This window comes from Echeneis naucrates, chromosome 11, assembly GCF_900963305.1.
Source record: "Echeneis naucrates chromosome 11, fEcheNa1.1, whole genome shotgun sequence".
NCBI classification, from domain to species: domain Eukaryota; kingdom Metazoa; phylum Chordata; class Actinopteri; order Carangiformes; family Echeneidae; genus Echeneis; species Echeneis naucrates.
In genome coordinates, this window is record NC_042521.1 from 11860315 (window position 1) to 11885103 (window position 24789).

The 24789-nt window shown below is 40.1% G+C and overlaps 1 protein-coding gene across 1 annotated transcript; it reads right to left on the bottom strand.

The window, feature by feature from the left end:
* Positions 1-1941: 1941 nt before the first annotated feature.
* Positions 1942-24530, bottom strand: dnah3 (dynein axonemal heavy chain 3). Its single transcript, XM_029514842.1, has 61 exons — positions 24513-24530; positions 24154-24255; positions 23855-24052; positions 23399-23527; positions 23104-23296; positions 22742-22937; positions 22445-22570; positions 21316-21511; positions 21015-21194; positions 20804-20934; positions 20597-20702; positions 20317-20495; positions 20044-20228; positions 18877-19000; positions 18441-18594; positions 18088-18232; positions 17726-17937; positions 17483-17574; positions 17263-17377; positions 16932-17048; positions 16272-16451; positions 16041-16177; positions 15538-15739; positions 15300-15392; positions 15042-15152; positions 14800-14914; positions 14507-14705; positions 14245-14353; positions 14038-14151; positions 13280-13456; positions 13054-13145; positions 12723-12942; positions 12491-12625; positions 12298-12409; positions 11962-12203; positions 11702-11802; positions 11502-11607; positions 11243-11372; positions 10918-11154; positions 10720-10823; positions 10354-10648; positions 10092-10271; positions 9887-10010; positions 9635-9791; positions 9403-9546; positions 8597-9263; positions 8343-8508; positions 8038-8254; positions 7759-7941; positions 7446-7644; positions 6853-7366; positions 5115-6742; positions 4819-5044; positions 4476-4720; positions 4210-4326; positions 3838-3995; positions 3416-3583; positions 3142-3284; positions 2796-3000; positions 2392-2529; positions 1942-2295 (listed from the first exon to the last, which is right to left on the bottom strand). Exons 1-61 carry the CDS (start codon positions 24528-24530, stop codon positions 1942-1944), a joined length of 12042 nt encoding a protein of 4013 aa, XP_029370702.1.
* Between the last annotated feature and the right edge of the window lie 259 nt (positions 24531-24789).

Here is a 24789-nt window from a genome sequence, read left to right on the forward strand (position 1 = left end):
AGCTTTGGAAGAGATGTCTGTCTGGCTCCTCTCGTCCTGTTCAGTCCAGTTGAATTTAATTAGAGGGACATGATCATCTTGTTCTCAAGGGGGTTGGGGTGGGTTGGAGGGGATATTTCTGGTGTTTATACATTAACTGAAAGGAACTTGACATTAAAATGTCATAAAGATGTTTTCCAGAAATTTCAGATTTTTAAAAATACAGAAAATTGCAGCTGGAGTTGGACTAAACACTGAAGTTGTGGCTTTAGAGGGCCCTTACAGATTCCTGTGGTGCACAAATATGGCTTCCACACAACTCTGAACACACACTGAAGTTCAGAACATCTGGCATCAGCTGTATTTTTATAACATATAGATGTGGTATTGTAATATTGTATGCACTGGGTATTGACACAGCAGCTGAATTCAGATGATTTATGTTTAAACCCAGAACTGCTGACTACACAAACCATCAAGGGTCACCGGGATAAATGTAACATCAGCCCAGCAGCACCACCCACCAGCTGTCTGCTCTTAACTTAAAGCTACGAGGACGAGAAACTCTGCAGCCAGGAACTTTGTGTTAACATCTTCTTTTTCATAAAAGCTCTGTTGAATTTGGTTCAACAGAGATTTGTGGCATCACTTCTTATAACATGTGGCCCATGTGGAGGGAGTAGCAATAATCCTGCACCTGCAGCTGCAGCATATCAATAACGAAGTCCTATATCTATTTGTCAGGCCAGAGAATTGTTTTCATACATTATTTTCCTGCATTTTCCATTCATCACATCTGAGCGGGACTTTATGTTCCAACAATGATCAGTGTTTCTCAGAAAGACATTTATTTCCTAAGAGCTAAAATTTCAGTGGCATACACACAAGCATATACAAACCAGTATTAAATAAAGTAAACATTTTATGCTATATAGTGTTATTAATTTAAATGTCTCTACTCCTCAACTGTTAATTTAGCCTTTAAATGTTGAGTATAAATCAAGACTTGAAATGTTTGTTGGTTTTCTCAACAAAACTGCTCCAACTCCCAGTGCAAAAAAAAAAAATCTGGTTTGCCTTTGCTGCCATCAAGTGTGTGCCTTGAGAACTTACAACTGGTGGAACTGAGAATTTTGCTATATTAAGTCTGCATTTGATTGACAGTTGTGATCTGAACTATCAATACAACAATGAACAGATTTCAACAGAAACAATAACATCAAAAACATATACTTGGTTGAACGTGCTGATGTTTTCAGAACAAAGTAAATATTGACAATTATATAGCTGAGTTGATATAAAGTTGACTTTATTAGTAATCAAGTTCTAAATCTTTTCAGTAACCTGTCACCACAGAACCATCTGGAAAATAACCTTGTGGAATAAAGTGCATAATAGCACAAACACACATCAGTAGCAGTTCTTTTCAGTACTAGAATCCTTTAGAAGCCTTTTAACGTGACAGTGACAGACTACTGTGTAAAACAGAACAATTCACAGTATATAATGAATGGTATTTTGTGTTAACTCTTGGCTATAACTATCTTAAAAAATCTGAAAAACTAAATAAATAAATAAATCTGTCACTCTTGTTAGTGTTTAAAATGACCAAATGAATTTAAACTTCAGTTTAAACTCCCAGTATATCCTGCTGGATATGCTTAGTCCCCTTTGGCAGTATCCAAGAGACACAGCAAACTGTACCCATATTGTCTGTTTGTCTTATTGTTTAATTTATTATAGTAATGTAAAATGTCCATGGTCACTCTTATGATATACAGTACTTGAAAGCTGAAAGCCAGTGACACACTTCTATAGGAACTCTAACTTCAATATAAAAATATATAAGAATAAAAGTGTCCTCTTCAAGATTTTTGCATTTTACTTTTGCATAAATACACAGAGGCATTTTTGGCATGTGCAATAGTTTAATAGATTAAGTTGTCTGGCTGTGTGTAGCATTTAGTTGTCCAGCTGGCAGAGGCATGCCACCCCACGGTTAACCCAGTGTTTCTGGGGCTTGTCAGAGGGGAGCTCGATGGACAGGACATAGTTGGTGGAGTGGCCTGTGGTAGACAAGGTCCCTCTGCGAGCACTGGTTTTGTAAACAGGACAAACGTAGATATTTTCGTGTAGAAATTTGGCCATCTCACCAGGTTTAAGCTTGATAATGGGCAACGAGTCAAACAGGATCTTGGGGAGGGACTCTCCAATGACCATGTTCTCCCTGTCCCAGCGTGCACCTTCCATGAAAAGGCCTCTAACATAGGCTCCATCCTCTGGCTTTTCATCCATGTGACTCTCTTCTTTGGTTACCTGCAGCACAAATTGAGAGCATGAATGCTTACCCAAAATATTTGCATATTATGATGTTATTTTGATGTAATATGAGTAAAAACACTCAACATGTACCTCAAATTCAAAGCCGATGTAGTCTATAGGTATGGTGTGCTTCCTGGCAAAATTCTGAGACACTCCAGTCAGGAATGATTGAGTAAAGTAAAAGCCAGAAAGCCAAAAAACTGTGGGTGGACCATTATCTATCCAATCCTGCCAAGACAGATGACAAAGCTTTTCAACAAACAGTGTAATGAGTGTATCAAAAATAAGCAATGTCATTCACTCTATACATGCAGTGTTGCTAGGCAAAGATCACAATAATTTTTTTGGTCTGAAGTTGCCTGATTTTTTTTTTTATTTTTTTTTATTATTATTATTTTTGCTACAGCGTAAATACAGATTAGCACTTAGAATTTGTGAATTGCATGTTCTCTTCATTCAAGGTCTGTGTGACCTGAAGCAACCATGATTCTTACTTGTAGGAACTGCAGCCTGGCTAACAGATCGGTCACGTAGCTCCCCAATGGTTTGAGGGATGGATATGACTTGGCAGCCCACATATTAGGCACCTTGCCCAACAGCATGCTGTTAAAGACGTTCTCGAGTTCAGCAGACATAACAATCTGGCCCTTCAAAGCTTTTCGGATGTTCACCAAGCTGACCCGCACGACTTGTGTGAGCCTGACAGAAGGGGAGTGTGATTAATCATTCTTTGTAAAGATTTCATGAGTGTACTTCACAGACATGCTAATCAACTTTTTAGATAGTTAGAATGCTGCTCTTTTCCAAACTGAATAGTGAATCATATTGCACTGTGAGTACCTGTTGAAGCGAATTATTTCTTGCCTCAAAACAGTATTCATAGACTCCTCATACATGACAGGGTATTTGTCCATCACCATTTTTATGTCAAAGTCTGCTGGCAGCTTAGACAACATATCAGCTGCAAGCTCATCTACCACTTCCTACAATATGGGCAGAACACAACATGATGTTTGCATGTGAGACAACAAGTTTACATCAAGTGTTTCCTCATGGAAATTATGATGCAGAGATTAAAAAAGTCTGCCAGCTTCAGATTTCACACAGTGCAAACCTGAGGAGATTTTGCCCCGCTTCCCATCTGCCTAGGCAGAGTTAGCAGTACTCCATCCAGGAGCTGAGTGGTCTCTTGATTATCCTTTGTGATGTCAGCATTACTGTGAAGCCCGAACACACAAGGATTGGCACAAATCGGTAGACTGCGAATGTAGTTAACGTACGTCTGGAATAAAGAATATATACAAAAATCTTGTTTCTACATCACATTGAAATACTTGATTTTTAGCTGATTATCATCAGTGTTTTGTAAAGACTGAGTTCAGACAGATATTAAATGCATTCCCTCAGGTAAACCAGCTGCTGCCATGTTTTTCTGTATTGTTCAATATGTTCATGTCATCACATGACTGATAATATTTGATATGGAAGCCTTACTCAGTAGCATTAATTAGGAATTGACCAGGGCTCTGGCAATACCTGATAGGGGCCATGAGCTGGGACGTAATACAGATCTCCCTCAGACAGGTGGTAGCATTCCTGCTCTATGAGCTCCCAATTATAGAAGATGGACAAGAGCGAGAGCAGCAGACGTCTGTCTTTGTCATCTGTCACCCTGCCTCCATAGTTGCATTCGCCTGTGAAAAAAGTGTCATTGTGGGGGTGGTGAGTGTGTGCACCTGTGCGTCACTGCACACCACTAAATGACACAACTTGCTTGAGTTCAATATAACTCATACAGCAGTTTGTGTCAATCTATGATTCAGAGGGCATACCTATCACTAAGTCCATATTAATGTGATGCAAATAATTGTCCTGACTGTGTTAACAGCTACTGCATGATACGCTCACCTGTAAGGTATGTAAGGGCCTCCAGTGGAACCTCATCATACTCATCCAAAAACATCTGGATCTGCCTGATACTGATCCTCAGATCAGACTCATTAAACTCATAGGGAATATTCCAACCTGAAGAGGGAACACAGAAAAATATCAGCAGTATATTATATGTAGATTTGCAGGACTAAAGGTACAAAAAGCAAAATTCAGAAATCTTCTAAATGAAAAAGCAACAAATGGTCAGATTGCATGTTAAAATAATTTATTATATGTCCCACCCAGAGGTCCAAAGTTCCTCCTTTCCTGTACTAGTGCATGGAAAAATGTGAGCCCAAACAGGAACTTCTGCCATATGACTTGTTTTTTGGAGCTGCCAAAGAAGGCAGGGTCAGAGATGGGGTGACTCAGGTATGAGCGCAGCAGGTTGGCTCTTATTCCTTTAGGAGGTTCATTGGTCATCTTCAGGCCATTTTGCAGGATACTGACTGGGAACTTGTCAGATGGGTAACTGGTTAACCACAGTCTGTGAAGAAGAGCAGAGATGCTTGTTCTTATCATCTTTAGTATGCAAGATGCATGCATGCAATGTTTCAGTGATGCTGTATGTGGTGAGTCTGTTACCTAAAGTTAGTGTGTGTGTTCTCTGGAGTGATGGTTTCCTCACAAATCCTCTCTAGAGCGGGCATCCAGCTGGAGGCCAGGTGACAATTCTGCAGCACCACCCAGGTGCCCTCTTTGATGGCTTTATGAATCATCTGAGCTGCTATTGGTCCCTGTCCCTGCCCAAGGGAAATGGTTTGGGTCTTACTGCCGCCCATTTCTAGATCATCAGCAAACTTCAGTAGACCTGGAGGAACAGGGCATTGTTACATTAACGACTTCAGGTACTCAAAAACAAAAACCGTTTGGTTAATTACCTGCAGTTGGATCAGATCCTGGTGACAAAACAAAGATGAGAGGGGAGCAGCAGTTTGAGTCTTTGTAGCTCCCTGCCAGGTCAAAGGTAGGCGGTTCGATGTAAGCCTGTCCCATGTTATCAACTATAAAATCTTGTATTGCTGGAACCAGTTTATCTGGCCTGAAGCATCTGATCACAACCATTCGGTCCATCCCCATCAACTGACTCCATGGATCAGGCAACTGGTCTTTGTGAGGCATTCCTGAATCATACAGTTTCTTCCATTTTGAGATCTGGTCTTGGACATGTTCAAAGAAACCTTCCATGTTTGGAAGTTTGGTGGCCCTGACAATCTCAGACCAAGATTTGTCAGACAGCCATTCTGGAGCAGGGTTGGGGTGTGGGTTATCCAAAGCAATGCCACCTGTTAGGAGGAAGCGCCACACTTGGTCATCAACCTGACCTTTACCCTGCATGATGCTCACAGTGAGCAGCAGGGAGAAGAGAAGTTTATCCTTCTCAAAAAGTGACCGGCAGACATTGTTATAAATACAGAGAGTAAAGTGTTCAACAATGTTGTTGATTCTTTCTTCCACATCATCACTCTTCACACTATTTGCAATGGAGTACAAGTAGAGGCTGATGAACCAGGTCAGAGAGTACTGGTACATCGGCTCGATGTTGGCAAGCTCTGAGATGCAGAAAAACAAAATGGAGGATTGCTCAGCCACAAGACGGTACCCCATGCGAGTGTCATCAATCTCTTTCTCTGTGACACTGGCAATTTTCTGCTTCTCAGAAATCTTTTCCGAGAGGATCTTGGAAGAAGACAATATCTCAATTCCAGTCTCATCCTCCAGGAAGTTTCCTTCCGAAGAGGAGAGTACTTGGAGGATCTTATCCTCAATTTCCTTCAGCTGCTTGTTATTGGCTGCACTCTCAAGAATAAGTTGGTTCTTCTTTTCTTCTAGCTCAGGCTTTTCTTTTGCTACAACAATTCCTAAAAGTTGGTCCTGCAAGCCCTGTGGAGTGATCATGAAGTTCAGCAGACAGACTTTGACAGCCACTTCAGGGAGATAGTGAGGGTTTCTCAGCCCAGTGGTCATGTAAAACAAAAAGTCTTTAGAATATTCCACAATATTCTCTCCTATTTTCATGTATTCAACACCCTGCTGTTTAAAGGTCTGCTTCAGCAACACAGGTTCAAGTACAGGATCAAGTTCCTCTCCAACATTCTCCAAAAGAACAGGGGTACCAAACTGGATGCAGTTCTCCAGGATTCTTACATAGTTTCCATCAGACATCTTGATGACAGCAAGTTTATTCGCTTTCTCCATGTTTTTAATCCACTTGTTGGCTTGATCTTGAGGGTCAATCATCAGGGGCCAACGTCGGGAGTTAAACACAATAATACCGTTGGCTGTTGAAAAGGAGTCCACTGGCAACCCAGCAATTTGCCATGCCCTGATAGTCACTTGGTTACCCAGAGTGTTGCTAAGGGTGAAGTCCTCAGAGCAGGGGATTTCCTTCTCTTGGCACAGGATGTGCCACTGCTCTTGGCACTCTACACGGTAGTCAACTGTAAATGCTCCCAGGTATGATACAGTTCCTGAAGAGAGGAGTATGTCACCTGTCAAATTGGTATATCTGCAGAAGGAAAATATAGTACCAATCAGATTAATGTTGAACTTCAGGCAGATGACACAATGCATCATAGCTAATAAATAAATATATGGTTTGTGTATAATTTGAAATACCTAATCTCAAGTTGCTTTGCAGCTTCAGTCCACCTGTCCTTCTCTCCTCCCAGTCCTCCTATTAGTTTCTCTGCTCTGATCAGCTTCTGTGAACACAATTCAATGTTGTCCTCCAACTCGTTCTTCTTGCTAATCATGGCCGCCAAGTCATCATTCAGGCTCTGCAGTCTGTCCTCGACTTTTTTCAGCTCAGCTCTCTTCACAGCCAACATTTCCATCTGTACAGCCAGCTCATCCTCAGCCAGCTTCAATCGCTCCTTCTTTGGGGCTACGACTTTGGCCACACGCTCATATACCTCCATCGCTCGCACCCATTTACAGAGACCCTCACAAGCCGAGGAGACATTTTTGATGACAGAGGGCTGGAAGTCAGGATTCTCGATGAATTTATCCCTGATTTTCTTGATGCAAGAGGCAGGTATGTTATCTTTGTCATATGTTTTGAGGCTTTCTAAAAACTTCAGGTCTCCAAGTAACTTCTTAGAGGGGCCCCAGAAGTCCTCAATCATCTTACCTGTAACACAAACACGGTACAATTTTTTTACCACTCTTACATTACAAAGGTCATTATTTCATAGCACATAAGATTTTACCTGAGCCACCAGGGTCAGGTTTTCTCTCAGGTTTGATGCCCTTCATGATACATATTGACTCCATGACTAATTTGACTGGACCAGGTGGGTTCTGCATGGACTTAACAACTGTAATATCTGCAGGTTTTAGGGTGTCCAGGGCTGACAGAGCAGCTTCCAATGCAGGCATTGCTTCTGCCAAGTCTCCCTCACACTCATCCTGAAGGACATCAGATATATAATTATCAGTGTCCCAATAAGTGGCTGTAAATGGCTGTAAAACCAAAACACTGACAATATTTGACCTAAAAAGTGTAAAAAATTACATGCATACCTTAATGGCTTGGGCTGCAGCTGCTGCTTCGTTGGCCGTTTTCTCATCAGCTGAGACTAACTCCTTCTTGGCATCGACCTCTACTGTTTCCCCCTCTATCTTAACCATCATCTTATCTGTCTCAGCTGAGGTCTGTATGAGCTCTGGCCTCAAATCTGTCAGCTCTTCCTGCATGACTGACACCTGTAAACATAGAATCAAGATAACATAAGTATTAAGTACCATTAATTCGGTCCAAGAAACAAGTTCATAGTGCTGTTACTTTAAAGGGGGAATCACCTGAGATGCAGCAAACTCCAGTTTATCAAGACCAACAATATAGCGGTTCCTAGCAGTGTTAACTTCATTCCTCTTGACATTGAGCAGAGTCTTGAAAGTAAGGATGAGTTCAAGGTAGGAGGTAGGTGTGACATAGTTGTGTCTTCTTAATCTTGAGAAGTACCTTTGAGACATCTCCACAACACTCGTCTGAAAGGTCTTGCACATCTCCACCACCCTAAGATAAACAAAAAAAATTGGGCATACTGTACATTTGTATGTCGCTAGTATAATTGCACATTTTTCTTCTGTGATCATATCCCTACTGTAGTCTAATTTCACTCTCCATTTCCACATCCTCCAGAAACTTGTGGGCAACCATCTCCAGAGCATCATTCGGCCATGCATGAAACCAGTCAATGGTACAGCAGTTTATAAGGGAGGGGAACATCCTAAGACGGTTCCTAAATGCATCACCGATGGGACTCAAGGCTGTTCAAAACGATGATTCACTGTTACAGCTACTTTCTTTTTCTTTTTTTTTTTTTAATCAAAGAAAGGAAAAAGACAGGGTACATACCTAGTACAATATGAAGGTTGGCCTTCACACGGTCAATAAAGAAGGTGTACATTGAGAGTGGAGTAGCATCAACCTTTTTGCCTTCCATCCTAGCGATTCCTTGCACTTTCTCAATGATGTCAGCACGTTCATCAGCAGCAAAGATGTTCGGCACATCACCAGTGTTAAGCAGCATGTTAATGTCTTCCAACATGGCTTCATCCTTAATTTGGCTGTCATTAAACAGGAAAACTAAGCTCTTGCCCTCAATACCTGCTTTAACCATTATACGCTTCAGATCATCTCGCCAGTCTGACATGCTGTAGTTTTTGGTCAGTTCAATCTGAAACAAAGCATAATCGTTGATGAAGGTTCCCAGCTTTGTGGCACTCTGACGACCTGAGCCACCAATGCCTACAAGTAGAAGGTGGCCATTGTCTTGTTTCAGTACACGGCAGATGCGGGAAATGTGCTCAATGGCAAACTTGAACATTACTAGAGACATGGGTGCCTTGCTGCAGTTGTTGTACTCATCTAGATAGAACTCCATCACTTTTTGCAAAGCATCCAAGTCTTTGATTTCATTGTAGGCCTTTGTGTCAACATCTGGATTGGCATAGTCACCAAAGAACAAGCTACGGATGCTTTCATCCACCACCTTGTCATTTGGGCTGAGATGGTTTAGGAGCTAGACAAAAAATGGAGGAAAGTGAGAATTGAACACAATGGCTTAGGTTTGAAATCTGTTCACAGGTACAGTGGTAGTACAGCTAGCTACTGCAGTGCTGCCTAGTAGCCCAACTTTCCATTATTGTGTGTGAATGCACCTTTTCTATACTTTGCTTGAAGAAGTTTGATGTTCTTTCTTTGACAATGCTAAAGAATGTCTGCTTATCCTCGTTGTCAATCAGTCGATCATAGAAAACACGGTAGATCTCATGGATCCACAGGCGGATCAGTTTATCTCCATCCTGGCAAAAATGCACAAAATTCAGGGGTAAGGGGTGAGAGAGCAATTCACAATTCATTCAGATATTTTGCTATTGTCTTCACTCTTACTTGCATATGTGTGTGTGGAGCCAAGAGTACACCTCGTATCACTCGAGCAAAGTCTCGCAGGTTGAATATGTAATGGGATTTTGATGGAGTAGGGAGAAAACTCTCCATGGAATCTTTATAGACCGCCATGGTGGCCTGAACCATGATCTTGCCTAGCCTTGGACATAAGACAAAAACCTTTTTTTTTTTAACATAGACAATTCATGACATTTATTTCCTGTACAGCAACCAAAAATAGACTGAATAAGTTACCTAAAAAAAGAGGCGTCAAACCCTTTGCTGAAGTGCCAGTCAGTGATGGTGCTGAATATCTTTGTCAGTGTTTCATCATCAAAACAGTCAATTGAGATGACATTCAAGTGACGAGTAAAGCGGCCTAGCATTTGAAAACAATTGTTAATCAAAGTAAATCTCAATTGCTGCTTTCTTTGTCATAAATATTACAAAGCATTTATACCTGTTATGTCATTTTTCCCACCACCAGGAGGCCCCATTGCAGACAAAAACAGCACATCCACTATGTTCAATACAGAGGTGTCCTTCTTGTCATACCAGTGGTTGTGGTCAATCCACTGTCTTAGTAGTTCAATTGGGGGCTGGGCTCCATATATTTCTTTGGCTGGCATGTTCAAGTCATCTATAGAGAAAAGAAAATATCTGTACAATTTGTATATTCAAAGTAAATAATTTTCTTATTTGGTAAGAGTAGAAATCTTTACCAACATAGACGACACACTTCTTCCCCACAGGAGGTCCAAACATGCCTTTCCTTCTCCGGTCCAGCTTTGCCATGATAATTTCTTGTGTCTGATTTGCTGAGGTGCGGGCTGAGAAGTTGATACAGTTTGGTATGTACTGCTCCTTTGGAAGCTTCATCAAGAAACTTTTGTTGATGATAGATTTGCCTGTGCCAGTGGGCCCAACAAACAGCATGGGTACTTCATGTTCCAGGTAGGTATGCAGGAAAAAAAACTGTCGGGCCGTCTCCATGGTTGGAATGATGAGTTCTGACACCTTGAAAAAAAATTAGGAGTTTCAGGAAACATGTCCAGGGAAGGAACCTCTCTAAACCCCAACACACTCACATTGGCTCCCTCTGGGATGATGTTTTCTTCTTTTGCAATTGAATTAGTCCATATATTCCACTGACCCTGTCCATCTTTACAGAAATAGTAGTCATAGACACTGCCTGCAAAAATATGTACACAACATTCATTACTGATATAAAAAGCATAATTTTAATAATATATATAATATAAATTAATTTGTTTCAATTTTGCAACCTCTCTCAGGGAAGATGTTATTCTTTTTGAGTTTTATACTCTTAGGCCGAGAATGCTCATCATCCATGCCCATTATCAGATTACGGTAGAAGATGTCGAACTTCTTACGACTCTCCCCAGTGATAGTCCCACCCAGAGTCCATACAACCGCAAATAAAAACAGGCCTTGAAGCCACAAGGTGATCTGTTGATTGGGCATGTTCTCTGAGCCATTCACTCCTGATGTGGAAATTTCATCTGGGCATAGAACATACATGACAGTTAGAAAAAAAAAATTTCTTGATTTATCAATTATCAATTAGCAATTAAACATAATTTTACGAACCCATCAGGCAGGTATACAGCTTCATCAGACTCTGGGCCAAGTGGATAGGAGATGTTGGAATCACAAATTGGCACTCTGTTTCTATGAAGTCCAGACAGGGCTGAACTAACCAATCAAAGAGGTCCACTATCTATGATTTGTTAAGCACAAAGAAGGAAAAGATAAGTTCTGATTAGATCCCAAAGTACCTAAAAGTAACAAAAACCTAAATGGCCAGTATTGATGCAGGCAATCATGATGTGCATGCTTGTAATTTCACCATCTCTCTATGTTCACTGCTCAGGCTTTCGGGCAGTGTGTTCATATAGGAGTCTCTGAGAGGAATCCATCCAAGCTGCTCAGGTTCCATGTAGATCATTCCACACCTATAGACAGAAGGTTACATGATATAGTCACCTTTGGTATCGCTTTAAGTGCATATACACAGTAGTTGGTGCAACCTCTGTTTGTGCTGCTCACCTGCTGACAGTAGCTGGGGATGCTTGCTCAAGGTCAGCAGGCTCAAAGATTAGACTCATCTTGGAACTCATCTGGATGATTTCACCACTCATCAGACAAAGCTTGCAGAGAATAGAGAGAATAGAGAGATTTCTTGTTTGAGTGTGGTAAATCAAACAGGACACTCTTTGCAAACCATGAATTTCAGAAAAAATATGATGACAATGTTATTGGCAGTTCTCTAGAGAAGAAAACAAAAAAGACATCAAAATGGCCAATACCTTCTTATTGTCATCCAGCACAGTATTCATATTTTCAATCCAGACAGCGTCGATGGGCCCATCAAAGATGATCCATTGTCGATTGTCTGAGGTGGAGATTGCCTGATCCCTGAAGGAAGTGGCCAATACACCATCAGACCACTCATGGCTCACTGGATCGAAGCAGCCATACAGTTGGCCCATGGTGATAGCCTTGGGGTTAATGATGCAGTAATTCACAGCAAACTCCTCCATCAGCTTAGCTTAATAATGAGAATTGGGAACAATACAAAATTATTTTGTAATTGTATAATACTATTACATCTATTAAACACATTTTTTTAGTGGATAGACTACCTTTGTAAAGGTCTCCAAGGGCAGCAGCAAGGACTTTATAAGCACAAGTTTTTCCTCCAAGTGGGTCTCCTACTATCATAAAGCCATGGCGTACCAACATCATCTCATACACCTACATGATCACAGCACATTTATTTGGTTAAACAACTTTGATGCATCTTTTGCATTAAAAAACAATTATCTCCAATGGTACCTGGATAATTTTGCCAATGAACCATGGAACAGGTTGAAGGTTGACTTTAACAATGTTGTCACTGAGAGCCTTGAGGAGGAGATCATAGTCTGGTTTAGGAAGGACAACCCCAGGGAATAAATCGGAGATAATTCCCTGTGGGCAGCAGTTGGAGAGAAAGAGTTGAACTGAATAGTACGTAGAAAAAAGACTATGCACAAGCTGCAACTTGTTTTGGTAGAAAATCTGTCACCTGAAACAATGGTACATCCTGTGCCAGAAACTTGGCCATGTTGACATCCATCAGTGCCCTAAGCAAAAGCACGCTCTCGTTCTCCTCTGGGTACTTCAGCTTCAAATTCCCAGCTGCAGTCAGTACAGATTTCACAGCTCGCATACCATAGTCGTAGTGGTGCTGTGAGGACAGCTGCTCAGAGCACAGGCGGTAGGTGGCCACAATCTTTTGGGCCAGACTAAGAGTATAATTTGAATAAAGGTATTTGAGTATAAGAACAAATCAATTATTGCTTAAAAACAATATACTCAATAAAAATATTTTCTGCCAGACATTGTTTCACTCATACCTGCGAGACTCAATGAAACCCATTGAGTATAGTGAGATCTCTCCTATAAGACAATAATCTGGTACCATCATAGCCACTGTGCGGAAAAGAGCCTGCAAGACAAGATTGACCTATAAATATATATCTAGGTCCAGTATCTTATTCAATTGTTCATTATATAATTTTCACCAGAATATGTTTCATGCTGTGGTGTTTAAAACCATACTTCAATGCTACAGTGACATACTTTCAGGTTGTCAGGGAGTTCAGCCCTGCCAGCATAACCAGGGTTCATGGTGATGAAGACAGAGCAAGTTGGGTTAAGTGACAACTCTGTCCCCTCAAACAGGAAAGTCTTTACATTCTTGGCAATGGCCTGTTGTATGCAGAGGATCTGCTGAGCCACCACAGAAAGCACCTCAACCTGTGACTCACACATAAACATGAAGTGATCCACAAAGTGAAAATATATTAAATACATATTGCAGAATATAACGAATAATAAAAGAATACCAATGCCTTCAGAAATCAGTCCTTTAAGTGTTATATAAGGCAATAGATGCAATGTACAATAATATATTGGAATTATTTAAATCCTTGTTTGCTCAGTGTTTTGTATGACAAAATTTGTTTGTCAGTTGCTCTCTTTGTGGATGGAGTTGCTGCATCTGCAGTTATTTCATAAATTTTAAATGCAAATGAAGAAATGCTAAAGCTTTCTTAGTTGGAAATCCTCTGAGCTTGGCTAACTCAGAGATGCAGGAAATTGATTTTTGATCTCTGAAGTGGATATGTCGACTTCTTTCCAAATCTATGACTCAAAGGTTTTAAACATTATCCTTTACCAGGCAGGCTTTTGTTTTTGACATTTTCCTAGAGAACTAGATTAAGTATTAATAAGATATGTGATAATTAATCTTAACACAAGCTTAAGCAAATATGTAATTTGGATCAAATTTAACAGATATGCAAAGATTGGATCATAATAACAATGGTAGCACTCACCTCAATACGATTGAACTCATCAAAGCAGGCCCAAGCTCCTGACTGAGCCAGTCCTTTGAAGAACTTACTCATGGCCTTGTAGTCCAGACCATCAGAACAGTTAAAAACCACACACTAGAAACAAATAATAGCTTCAATGTCACTGCTAAGAGAAACACAAACATAAAATGCAGATTCTTTGTTTTCCAGCTAAACAGTTTTAAGTACCTGTTTAGCTAAAGCTTTTGCAAGATCTTTGGTGGTCTCAGTCTTGCCAGTTCCTGCTGGACCCTCAGGAGCTCCTCCTAGGTTCAACTTCAAAGCCCCCATAAGAGTTCTGTGGTATTAAATTAAATCATACTAAAAAAACACATATAAATATATATTTACCTTGTAACTTACCGTAGTAATGAATCAGCTCTTCCTACCATGACTTTGTATTTTTCAGCTTTTTAACTGCAGATAAAGAGACCAGTTGCTGTAAAGTTACCTGTAGCAGCGGTCTGTAAGTGGCGTGATGACCAGACGAGGAGAGTTGCCTAGATATTCATAGCCATATTTCAAGTATGTTGTAATCATGCGCAGCATCACATCTCCACCCTCCCAGAAATAACGTAGCTGAGAAATCCATGCAAAGTCATTCAGTGAGGTGATGCGGTCCTCAGCCAGTTTTGCAACAACATCTCGAGCTGGCAGTTGAAATAAGTTGGATTTAATGAAGCAAATACACTTAACTATATTAAAAATAAATATGAATAGGTTAAATATGTGATATTTGGTTACCATGAACATCAATCACAGTAAGGGCACCAAGGGTCATCCTTGCTCCCCCTGGGAGCTTCCCACGCACTAGCTCAACAATATCAGCAATCTGGGTGTTACACTTCTCAACGTAAGCCTTTAGAATTGAAATTCAGAACATATATTACACTACAGAGTGACAACTGCAGTATATGGTTATCTTTGATTATGTACAGCAAATTTACAGGTAAGGAGTAAATATATAGGTGGCTCTAAAGACTGACAGGTAGGGATTTGGTCTGGATGGCTTCAGACACTTCACTTGTCCAAAAGATAGAGGAGGCACAAATGACAACTTGGCCTGGCCACTGCAACACCCACTTCTTCCTGGGCACCTACAGAAAACCATTGCAGTATTCAAGAAATTATATGGTGTGAAAATATTGACAATGACTTTCTGTCAACAAAGAACTCATGGCTGGTTTCATAAAAAATATTCTCATAAGATGAGATACTATTTCAGTGTTAATGGTGTCCTATACCTCTGCATACTGAGTCACTCCTTTATGGATGACATGTCTAACACTTCTGAGCATTAGGGTCTCCACCTGCAGCAGCCACTTCTCTACCATACCCTAAAACCAAAATTGAAGCAGTGAACCACTCACTGTATTTTTATCCTGCTAGGTTCAGAAAACAGAGCTATAAGAATATAAAATAATGATTATGCAAGCATTAATTTGATCTAAAATCAAATGACAAAAGCTGCTGGTTCTGTACCTTGGCTTGGGCTGGATAAATCTTTTCTGTGAAAGGGACAGTTTCTTTTTCAGAGCTGATCATGCCCGTGATTTCCATGTCTTCAGTGAACTCCAGCTTGGCAATGCCCTCAAAGCACTTCCTCAGGTGAGGCTGCACACACAGGGGATCTTTGGTCTGTGACAGAATCTCCAGTAGCTCATCATTTGACAGAAAGAAGAACCTGTTTATGTGATAAAGATGAAGAAGATAGAAATAAAACATGTCCTCTGGTGCTAAGTTTAAATGTATTCTGTTTGGACTATAATATATACTGAATACTACTAATACTATGAATGTATAAATATAGCTTCATAATGAACATTAATGACTTGCCTTTGCTTCAAGCTGTCTCTTATAAGTATATCGTACAATTTGAGGACAGTGAATACTTTGTTGATGTTCTGCTCAGCAGAAATTTTTCTTATAGACAAAATAATCTGAACTATCATTAGTGGTATTACTACTTGTACTAGTAGTACTACCTGGGGAAATAGAGCCTCTTCTTTTCCAGATAGGTATTGAGGCCTTTTTGGATATCATCTAGGAACACATTAGACTCCTGCAGGCGTTTCAGCATGTTGGGCTGGCCTGTAGCCACCAGCACATGTGTGTCTTTAACCTAGAACAGTGCAATCACAAATAAGTCAAAGTGCAGTGCATATGATCCGTTTACGCAAACTCAAATAGGAATGTGTGTGTTGAGAAGATCTTACGGCCTCTCTGATGATATTCTTCCAGTAGCTGTCCACAATCGAAAACTTGCGTCCTTCCTCGGGCATCTGGGCAATAATGTCCTCTGAACTGAAGATGGGTTCGAGGTAGAGCCACGTAGCCTGACACTTTAACATTGCGTCTAGGATGTCCTGCATACTCAACAGCTTGTCCTCCCATTGCTAAAGAGAAAAATTGTATTACAACAGCTTTTTCATTAACGCTGTATACAGTTGCAGTGACTTTTCTCAAGCATAGTTTACCAAAAGCCACATTCAATCAAATAAAAATACACAATGACCAATGTCCTCCTTGTATGTAGGAGTATAGGAGTGTGATATCTGGAAAAATCATCTGGAAAAATCATACAGCAGTTGGAATGATATGTGTGATTCATCCGTATTGCTTTGTGTGAAAGGTTTGTCTAATTGCACAAAAGTCATACATCTTTTGGATGTTGCTATAGCTGAACTGCCAGGACAATTGTTAATTTCTTTAAGCAAAGAAAGAAAAGTGAGATTAAGGTTATTGCCTCAAAACCAAAATTAGTTTGGTTAAATCTAGTTTTCATTCCTTACTGTTCTGCCACGGAAAAGCTTTTTCTATCACTAACCTGCACCTTCTTAATTGCCCCAAGCATCTTTCGCACTGCTATGTCTTACCTTGCATTCAGCCTCTATTGGCTGAATGAAAGGGGAACTTCGTATGGTCTGTGTTTTAATGATGTGGTCATCCAGAAGCACTTGGATGTCATCCACAGCTGATAGAATACTGGTACCCTATGACAAAATATTAAGTGTATTTACCACTAGTATTAATATACAGTATAAGATTCATTGGCAGTTTGAATAAAAGGTAGTGAGGGCCATGTGTACTTCAACATTCAAGATATAATGCTTTGGAAGAAATTACACTGTTTCAGCCTTCCCAGTGTATGGTATGACTATTGTGTACTGTAAGTGCATTGTGAATATGTATGTCTGTATATCTCACTGTGTCCCTGTATGGAGTGAAAGAGAAATGGAGGTCTTCCCATTCATTCTTCATCTTCTCCATAGACTTTTCCAAAGAGTACTCCTTACTGGCTGATGCTCCAACCTCTTCCAATCTAGCAGAGAGGTAAGAATAATACATAATTTACTATAAATCAGAATTTTCTAATCACCGTCCATGTTTGATTTTTACATGTATTTTACATGCTATAATTAATTACTTCTCAGAGAACTTGGACAGTCCAAGGTCCAACATGTTAAGCAGTGAGCAGTTCACATTTGGTCTGACTTCAAAGCCCACTATGCTGCTCATCTGCAGGCAGACAAAAGTGGCATTAATTATTCACATCAGCTTCATTGATCACAGGAGATTCAAGCCTTCACCCTTACAAAGTGAATCTGACACTGGATTTCTATCAATGCCAGATGAGCTAATGAAGCAAAATAATATTGATTCAGCTGACCTTCTCCCAGTGGCGGTCTTTGATGCCAGGATTACAGATAGTTGACAGGATGGGTAGGTGCTGCTTAAACTGGTCTATCTTACTTTTGAAGCTTCTTGCCACACGACAAGGGCCAGGAAGACTAGACAAAGACTTTGTCAATTTATACATGGTCCTCCACATGATATCCAGTTCATCAGAAATTTTCTCAGCATCCAGCTGTAGGAAAGGACCTAGGGATTTAATGATTAAGGCGGTATTAAGTACATAGAATTGTTTAAGTGAAAATAAGTGTGCATTCTTTGAGTACTTACTCTGTGTCCATGTGCTTTAAAATGCAGACACACTCTGGCTATGATAAAATCTAAAATTGTGTTACCTACCATTCATCCACACTTCTGACTTGCTCTGAAAGTTCAGTGCTGTGTTCCAGAGCTGTTCATATGGCTGTTTGTCAGCTATCAGGATTTGTAGAATTGGGAACTGGCTCTGGTCCTTCTCCAGCAAAGTCTGCTCTTTGTTAATATTCTGTAGAAAAGACAGTACTGTTAGCATTTTCCAACTCCCATCTGTAATAAGGGTTCTGGGATAAAGAAACATGTATTTGTGTTTTGTCTGGATATATATATATATATAGTTACTGTGCTTAAAAAAAACAAACAAACAACAAAAACAACTGTTTGTGGTATCTAAAATGTGTCACAGCATTACACTGCAAGATTGCAGTGTCTCTCACCTCTAGTTCGGTGACAGCTGCATCAAGATTGGCAGTGATTTCAGAGAGACTTCCCACATTATTCTTCATCTCCTCCAAATTCATCATATCTTTCTTCTTAAAAGCCTGTATCAGCTTCTCTACATCTTGCAGCCTCTGGTCAAAATCAAATATCCTGAGATAGTGAAATGAAGATATGGCAGTCATCATTTCTATGAACAGATGCTAATTTTAGCTCAGTGTGTCTGGGAACACTGAGTTTAATTATTTCTTCCATACTGAGTGGTCATTTGGTGCTCACTAAAATGGGCGGTAAAAAATAGGAGATAATGAATATGATATTGGTGCACAAAATTCTTATGCTAGAAACTGTCAAGGCCGGGCTGAAGATGAAGAGGTACAGACACCATGTCCAGCTATTGCAGTTGTCTTTATGTGGAAGTGATTACTCTCTAACCTCTTCTGGAGAGAGTCTTCAGCCTGTTCTCTCAACCTGGTCAGACGGCACTTGCTGTCCTCAAGCTCAGTCAGGATCTGATTGGGCCACTGGAAAACGCGGGAATTCAGCCTCAAGTCATTAGCTGGAGAAGGAGTGGCCAAAGAAAAGAGAGAGTTATTGTTAATTCCCTCCAATACAGGTAAATATTATCACATGGATAGGGTTTCAGTGTAGCTTATATGTAAGAAATACAGTGTTCTATAAGCAACAACCTGCTTTTCAAAGTCTGTGTGACCACCAGAATCTAATTTCATGGCATTATTGCCCCAATATACTAATATTAGGAACACACATTATGGAAGTCTCTGAGAACCTTCCTACAGGAGGACTTAGGGCTTATAGGAGGCCAACTGACAACCTCATCAACCTCTCAAAAGAAGGCCTGCCAAAAACCATCATAAAGGTATAACGACATTCATTTGTGGCAACCCAGACCTAGTGATGGTCATAGACTGAGCTAATTTACAAACTCAACAACTTGTCACAAGAAGTTCTGCTAAAACCAGGGAGTGAACCAGGGATCTTCTTCAGTCTAACACTCCAGCTGAGCTATTTCAGCAGGAGATGTGGTCTATTGTAGGCAGTGCTAATTCTGGTGCAAGAAGGCAGCGGCCCCGAGGAGATGAGAGTGATGTAGTAAACAATCCTTGGAATGTTTTCATAAAAGTTCAACAAAATATAAACGGCTGATGTACTTCACAGTTCTGACAACTTGTCTCAAAGATGAAGCGTGAACAGCTGCTGAAACCCAGGATTGAACCAGGGAGCTTGAGCTCTTCAGTCTAACACACTCCCAACTGAGTTATTTCAGCTTTGAATGCCAGGGTTGAATAGATTGTCGAAGGAAATCCTATGATTTTGCATTAAGAAGGTCTAAATAATAATTTTATGAGGACATTTTGACCTTGACCTTTCACCTTTACTAATTCTAATCAGTTCATCCTTCTTTTCAAGTACATGTTTGCATCAAACTGCCAAAAAAATTTCCTCATCACATTACAGACTTGTCATATTCAGGAAAAAGTGACAAATGTATACATAGACAGACAATGGAACAATTTGGTAACCTTATATTAAATTTGTTTATAATGTAATTGCAAACACTATATCAGAGGTTTTACATACGTGTCAGAGTAGCGTAGTCTAGGAGGAAGCTGAGGCGATATGTGGCTTCATCAATTTCATCTATCAATTTGTGAGTAGTGACCTCACAGGTCTTCTTAATGTACTGGTGGAGAGACACCAACTCCTCTGGGGTTTCTGGAGTGCTTCTGACAGTCTCTGTAATCTCCTCATACATTTGACAGATCCTGGGAAAAAACTGCAGCTAGTAGTTGACAAGGTAAATGAAAACATGACAGTGCATACAGTATTCTAAACCACAGAAATTTTTCTCACCCTTTGTTAAGTTCTCGGTTCTCTTCCACTTCAAACATGATGATCTTGTCTTTCAATTTTTGAGCACGATCACACAAGTCTTCGTTCAGCTTGCCAGCATACAAACAAAACATGGATAGAGGAACCATAATGGGCAGTGAAGCAATCTCCTTCTGCACTTGATTAATACTCTCAATTTTCTGTAGTTTGAGTAAAGGGGAGATAGTTTTGGTGAAGCAAATAGACAGTAAGTGCCAGAAAAACATAAAGTATGCAGATTTTAGATGTCCAAGTTTATTACCCTGATAAATCCCTCTAAAGAGTGCTTCTCTTTGAGGAACACTGATATCTCCTGCTTTGCCGTGTTGTCCAGTAGACTACTGTATTTTTGATATGCGTTCAAATACCTAAAGAATAAGTTCTTGTTATCATAGCTCCTTTACATGTGCTGTTTCATCAAATTAACTTAAAAATAGAGGACACAGGAATACAGCTGATGTGTCATTACCTTTCAGGCCCAACAGTGTTCCTGTTGAAAACCCCCTTAGCTTTGTTGATTAGGTCTGTGACCAAGCATTCATTTGGTCTGACGGTACGTAGGTAGAAATTCTTGATATTGGGAAAGAGGTTACATTCCACCTGGCCACACAAGCATTGTGTAAAATTTTGTATGCAGCATAAAATGGGCTGAAGTTTGTTGTGCTGAGGGAATACTGTACCCTTGGTAGCTTGTCTGCGCTCTTGATGATTTCCAAGAAGGCCCTCTGAACAACCTCCCAACACTCTTGAAAGCTCGGACTAAAGTCAATGCCAGCCTCATTCACTTGCAGCTTGACTAACAACACCTGAGACTGAACATACTGGACCTCATCAAACACCTCACCAAAGTCATTGCCCTCCTAAAAAGGGCACAGAACACAAGGCAGGGCAAATAGAGGATCACAACTGACTCAGAAATCATGTCCTGAATTCTGAATGCAACAGTACATTTGGGTAATTTCAGTCACAGTTTTAACTAACCTTATGTAGTGTGAAGAAATGTAGGAAGTCCTGTAATGACTCTGTGACCAGGTTTCGAAGCTGCAATGACATGAGAGCAGCCACACAATTGAAGAACTCTTGGACTCCAACAGGAGCAACCTGCTCACACTTGGGTATGAGGGGCAACCACAGATCATGACAGGTGTCAAAAAGTGTTGCACATTGGGGAAGCCACCTAGAGGAAGATGATTGCAATACATTCTGTTGTAATTATTTTTTGTTTAACACATAAACATGAGATAACCTTAAGTTCATATTAACACAAATCCCTATACACAAAGAGAGCATAACATTAAATTGAAAATCTAATGTAGAAATGTACAATGTAACGTTTCTGCATATTAATTATTTCAAGGGTTTTTTGTTAAGTATGTATGCAATCTGCTGCTCACTGTGTTAAGTACACAGTTGCAAAAGAGCTTCACTGATTGTAACTCAAAGCAGAAAATAAGCAGAGAACTGGTTTAAAACCAATCTTCTGCTTTCAAATATTATTGCTTATTTATCATAAATACTAAAATTTGTGCATCCAAATCAAATGTATGCCCGGACTGGATTTATTTTATGTCACATAACATTGGGGGTCATAATTCTGTTTTATAATCCTTGTTGCAAATAATAAAAGACAGCAGAGAACCTGAAACATTCCCTGACATTTAACCAGCCCTTTGAACAATCACAATGTACCCTGAACTGAATTTGGCTGTACATCTGAATAGCAGACTGATGGTATCCAAGCAGTGACCAATTACATACATAATGATAAACAAACAGAGGTCAATTTCTACATATTACTGTGTCTCCTATTTCACTTTATGCAGCCTGACCTGACTGGGTTGGTACACGGTCAAACAGGCTATACAACAGCCATGCAACAAAGGACGCAATGCAATTCTCAAGTGAGGCACTATGTAAAGCAATCTCCTGAAAGTCACCCTGACATGGGTCTGACAAAGTGGATGAAGCAGAAACATGAGCCTGCACCTACAACAGGATTAGCTATGTTGGTTGTGTACATACTGCAGACCTATACAATGAGAACACACTACAATAATTAAGCCTGAAATCAGCTCTCACTTACAGAGACTAGCAAAGTGGCAATACTGACTTTTGGATTAGTTCCTCTCTGGTGGTTTGGCACTGTCTCTTGACAAAATCTTCAAATTCAGATGGCAGGAGAGGGAGGTTGGTGGAAAAGAGGTCCTTGAGTTTGACAAATCTCAAGGATGAGAATCTGAAAAAAAAAAGAAAAAGAAAAAGAAAAAAGAAATAAAAAATTATTATTCAAGCAGTTTTTCTTAAATTCACATCCCAAGAACATAGTAACTGCTGTTTATTGATTCAGGTAAAATACAATAAAATCAAAAATTTTTTGAATGGCTCATACATTACATGTCTTTATTACCTGTTAAGCCATACATCTTGCAAGCGGATCATAATATGTCTGAGAGCAAAAAGATGTTGGCTTTGCCATGCACGAGCTTCCCTGTAACTGGTTTCCCAGGGCACTGGTGCACAAATCACCCTTCTCGGGAAGGGCATGGGGATGCTGATTATGGACAGTCTCTGGCGCTCAGAAGGGTCTTTCAAAATGTAGTTCACTAACAAGAAATAAAATGGAGGATTAAAATCAGATGCAGCAAATTGACAGAATGTATACAAAATTAATGTTTAATGTCAAACTCGCATATGCTGCAGTATCTAAATAGAGGAATGGTGTTTTTAATTGGAGTTTTAATTGGAGAATTCCAAAGACTTGTTCTATACCGATGCTCTTCTTGAGGTTGAAGTAATAGTCTCTTTTGACCTCCTCTTCCATGTTAGCCTTCAGAATCTGGATGCTTTTGCTATTATCCTCAGTGGCAGGTGGCAACAAGTGCAGGATGTTCATCATCTGCTGGCGTGGCTGTGGGGCCAGCACAGAGCTGGGTATACCAGTGGTTATGTAGTAAATGTACCTCTGTGTGGGTTATATCAAAATCATGCATGTGTCAGAAAAAGGAGACAGACAAACTTGTAATCAGCAAGTGACAACTTCATATCTGAATTCACCGATACTCACTTTCAGGTCTCTCTCATTAGGTTCTCCCTGAATTGCCCTCATCTTTTCCTCTTGCTTGTGCATGATATATAGCTGCTCTTCAGGACTCATTGGTTGGCTGTCGGGAGTGCAAAGGTTTCTCGATCTAGGCTTTGGTCGAGGTGAAAGTGAAGCAGGAGAGGATGCACCCCTGTGAAATCATCAACAAATCCATAAAAAAAAAGGCCATCATAAGGGATAAGATATTGCTGCAATTAGCTGCTTTAAGGGATTAACTACCTTCTCCTTGGGGTAATTGCTTGTTTTCTTCCAGGTGGGATGGAGGCTTAAAGCTTCATTAAGATCAAAAATCCCTTCTGAAAGGTTCACATTCTAAATTAGCATCAGATAGCAAAGTAAATTAAATTGCAATCTCAGACAGGTCTCCCATAGACCATGGTTTGATATGAAGGACTGTCAAAGGATACAAGCCCTCACTGATTCTGCAAAGAATCGATGGCAGGTGTATCGTTTCTGTTGGAGTTTCTTGATTTTCAGGTCCTGAGCATGGGGTCGATAGTTGTTTGCAATGGACTCACTAGGAGTACGGTGGTGACGCAGCTCTTTAAAAGGAATTGCCAAAGTCCATGAATTGCTCTGAAGGATGGGTGGATAATGGCTGTGCTTCAGGACCATCTGAGGTAACAGACTGAATGTTAAGATAGCAGAATAAGGGTACATAATTTATTGAATATATGAAAAAAACATTCATATGTCACAGTAATTGATATTCTTACTTGATAGAGTTCCGAGGGTTCTGTGTTACAAGTCATAGGTAAAGGTGGTGGAACAGGATACCCTCTGCTCTGACTCATATTGTACATTGAGTCATCCTCCATCTGCAGTTCAGATTGAGGGCGTCACAAAAAGCTACACAACACTGAATGAATTACCATATTAACATGCATGTACATTTCTTCATTGCAGCATTTGTTTAGTGTCATCTTTAAGTGATAAAAACATGCTTTAATTTCTCCTTTTTTCTAAGGATGCTACACAGTCCAGCTCTACCCATGTGTCACCAATGTTTAGTAAAACTGCCATTTCAATGTTTAACTTACACACTTGACAGATGCAAACATTAAGCTAATGATACCTGTTTCAACCGTTCCATCTTCTTCAGCTTTTCTGTCAGAGGAAGGAAAACACCGAAACAACATGAATGTGTGAATGAATAGGAAAGACATTTAATATCTAATTATTCCATAGAAACACCGTGACAGAGAAAGAACTGAAAACACCGACAAAGCGGCTGTGCCATCAGTATCAGTAACCCTCTACCGGTGGGTGTAACGTTAAACCGGTATGACTTCACTAACTGCTCAGTGATATTAGCTTAACAGCTTTTCTGAGAAAACGTTGTAACATTCAGC

Excerpts from the sequence above, each read along its gene's own strand:
- dnah3 (XM_029514842.1), bottom strand. Across the intron at positions 17,049-17,262 it reads TCACTCCATACAGGGACACA|GGTACCAGTATTCTATCAGC; the intron begins GTGAGATATACA and ends ATTTTGTCATAG. Across the intron at positions 12,943-13,053 it reads GGTTTCATTGAGTCTCGCAG|TCTGGCCCAAAAGATTGTGG; the intron begins GTATGAGTGAAA and ends TTATACTCTTAG.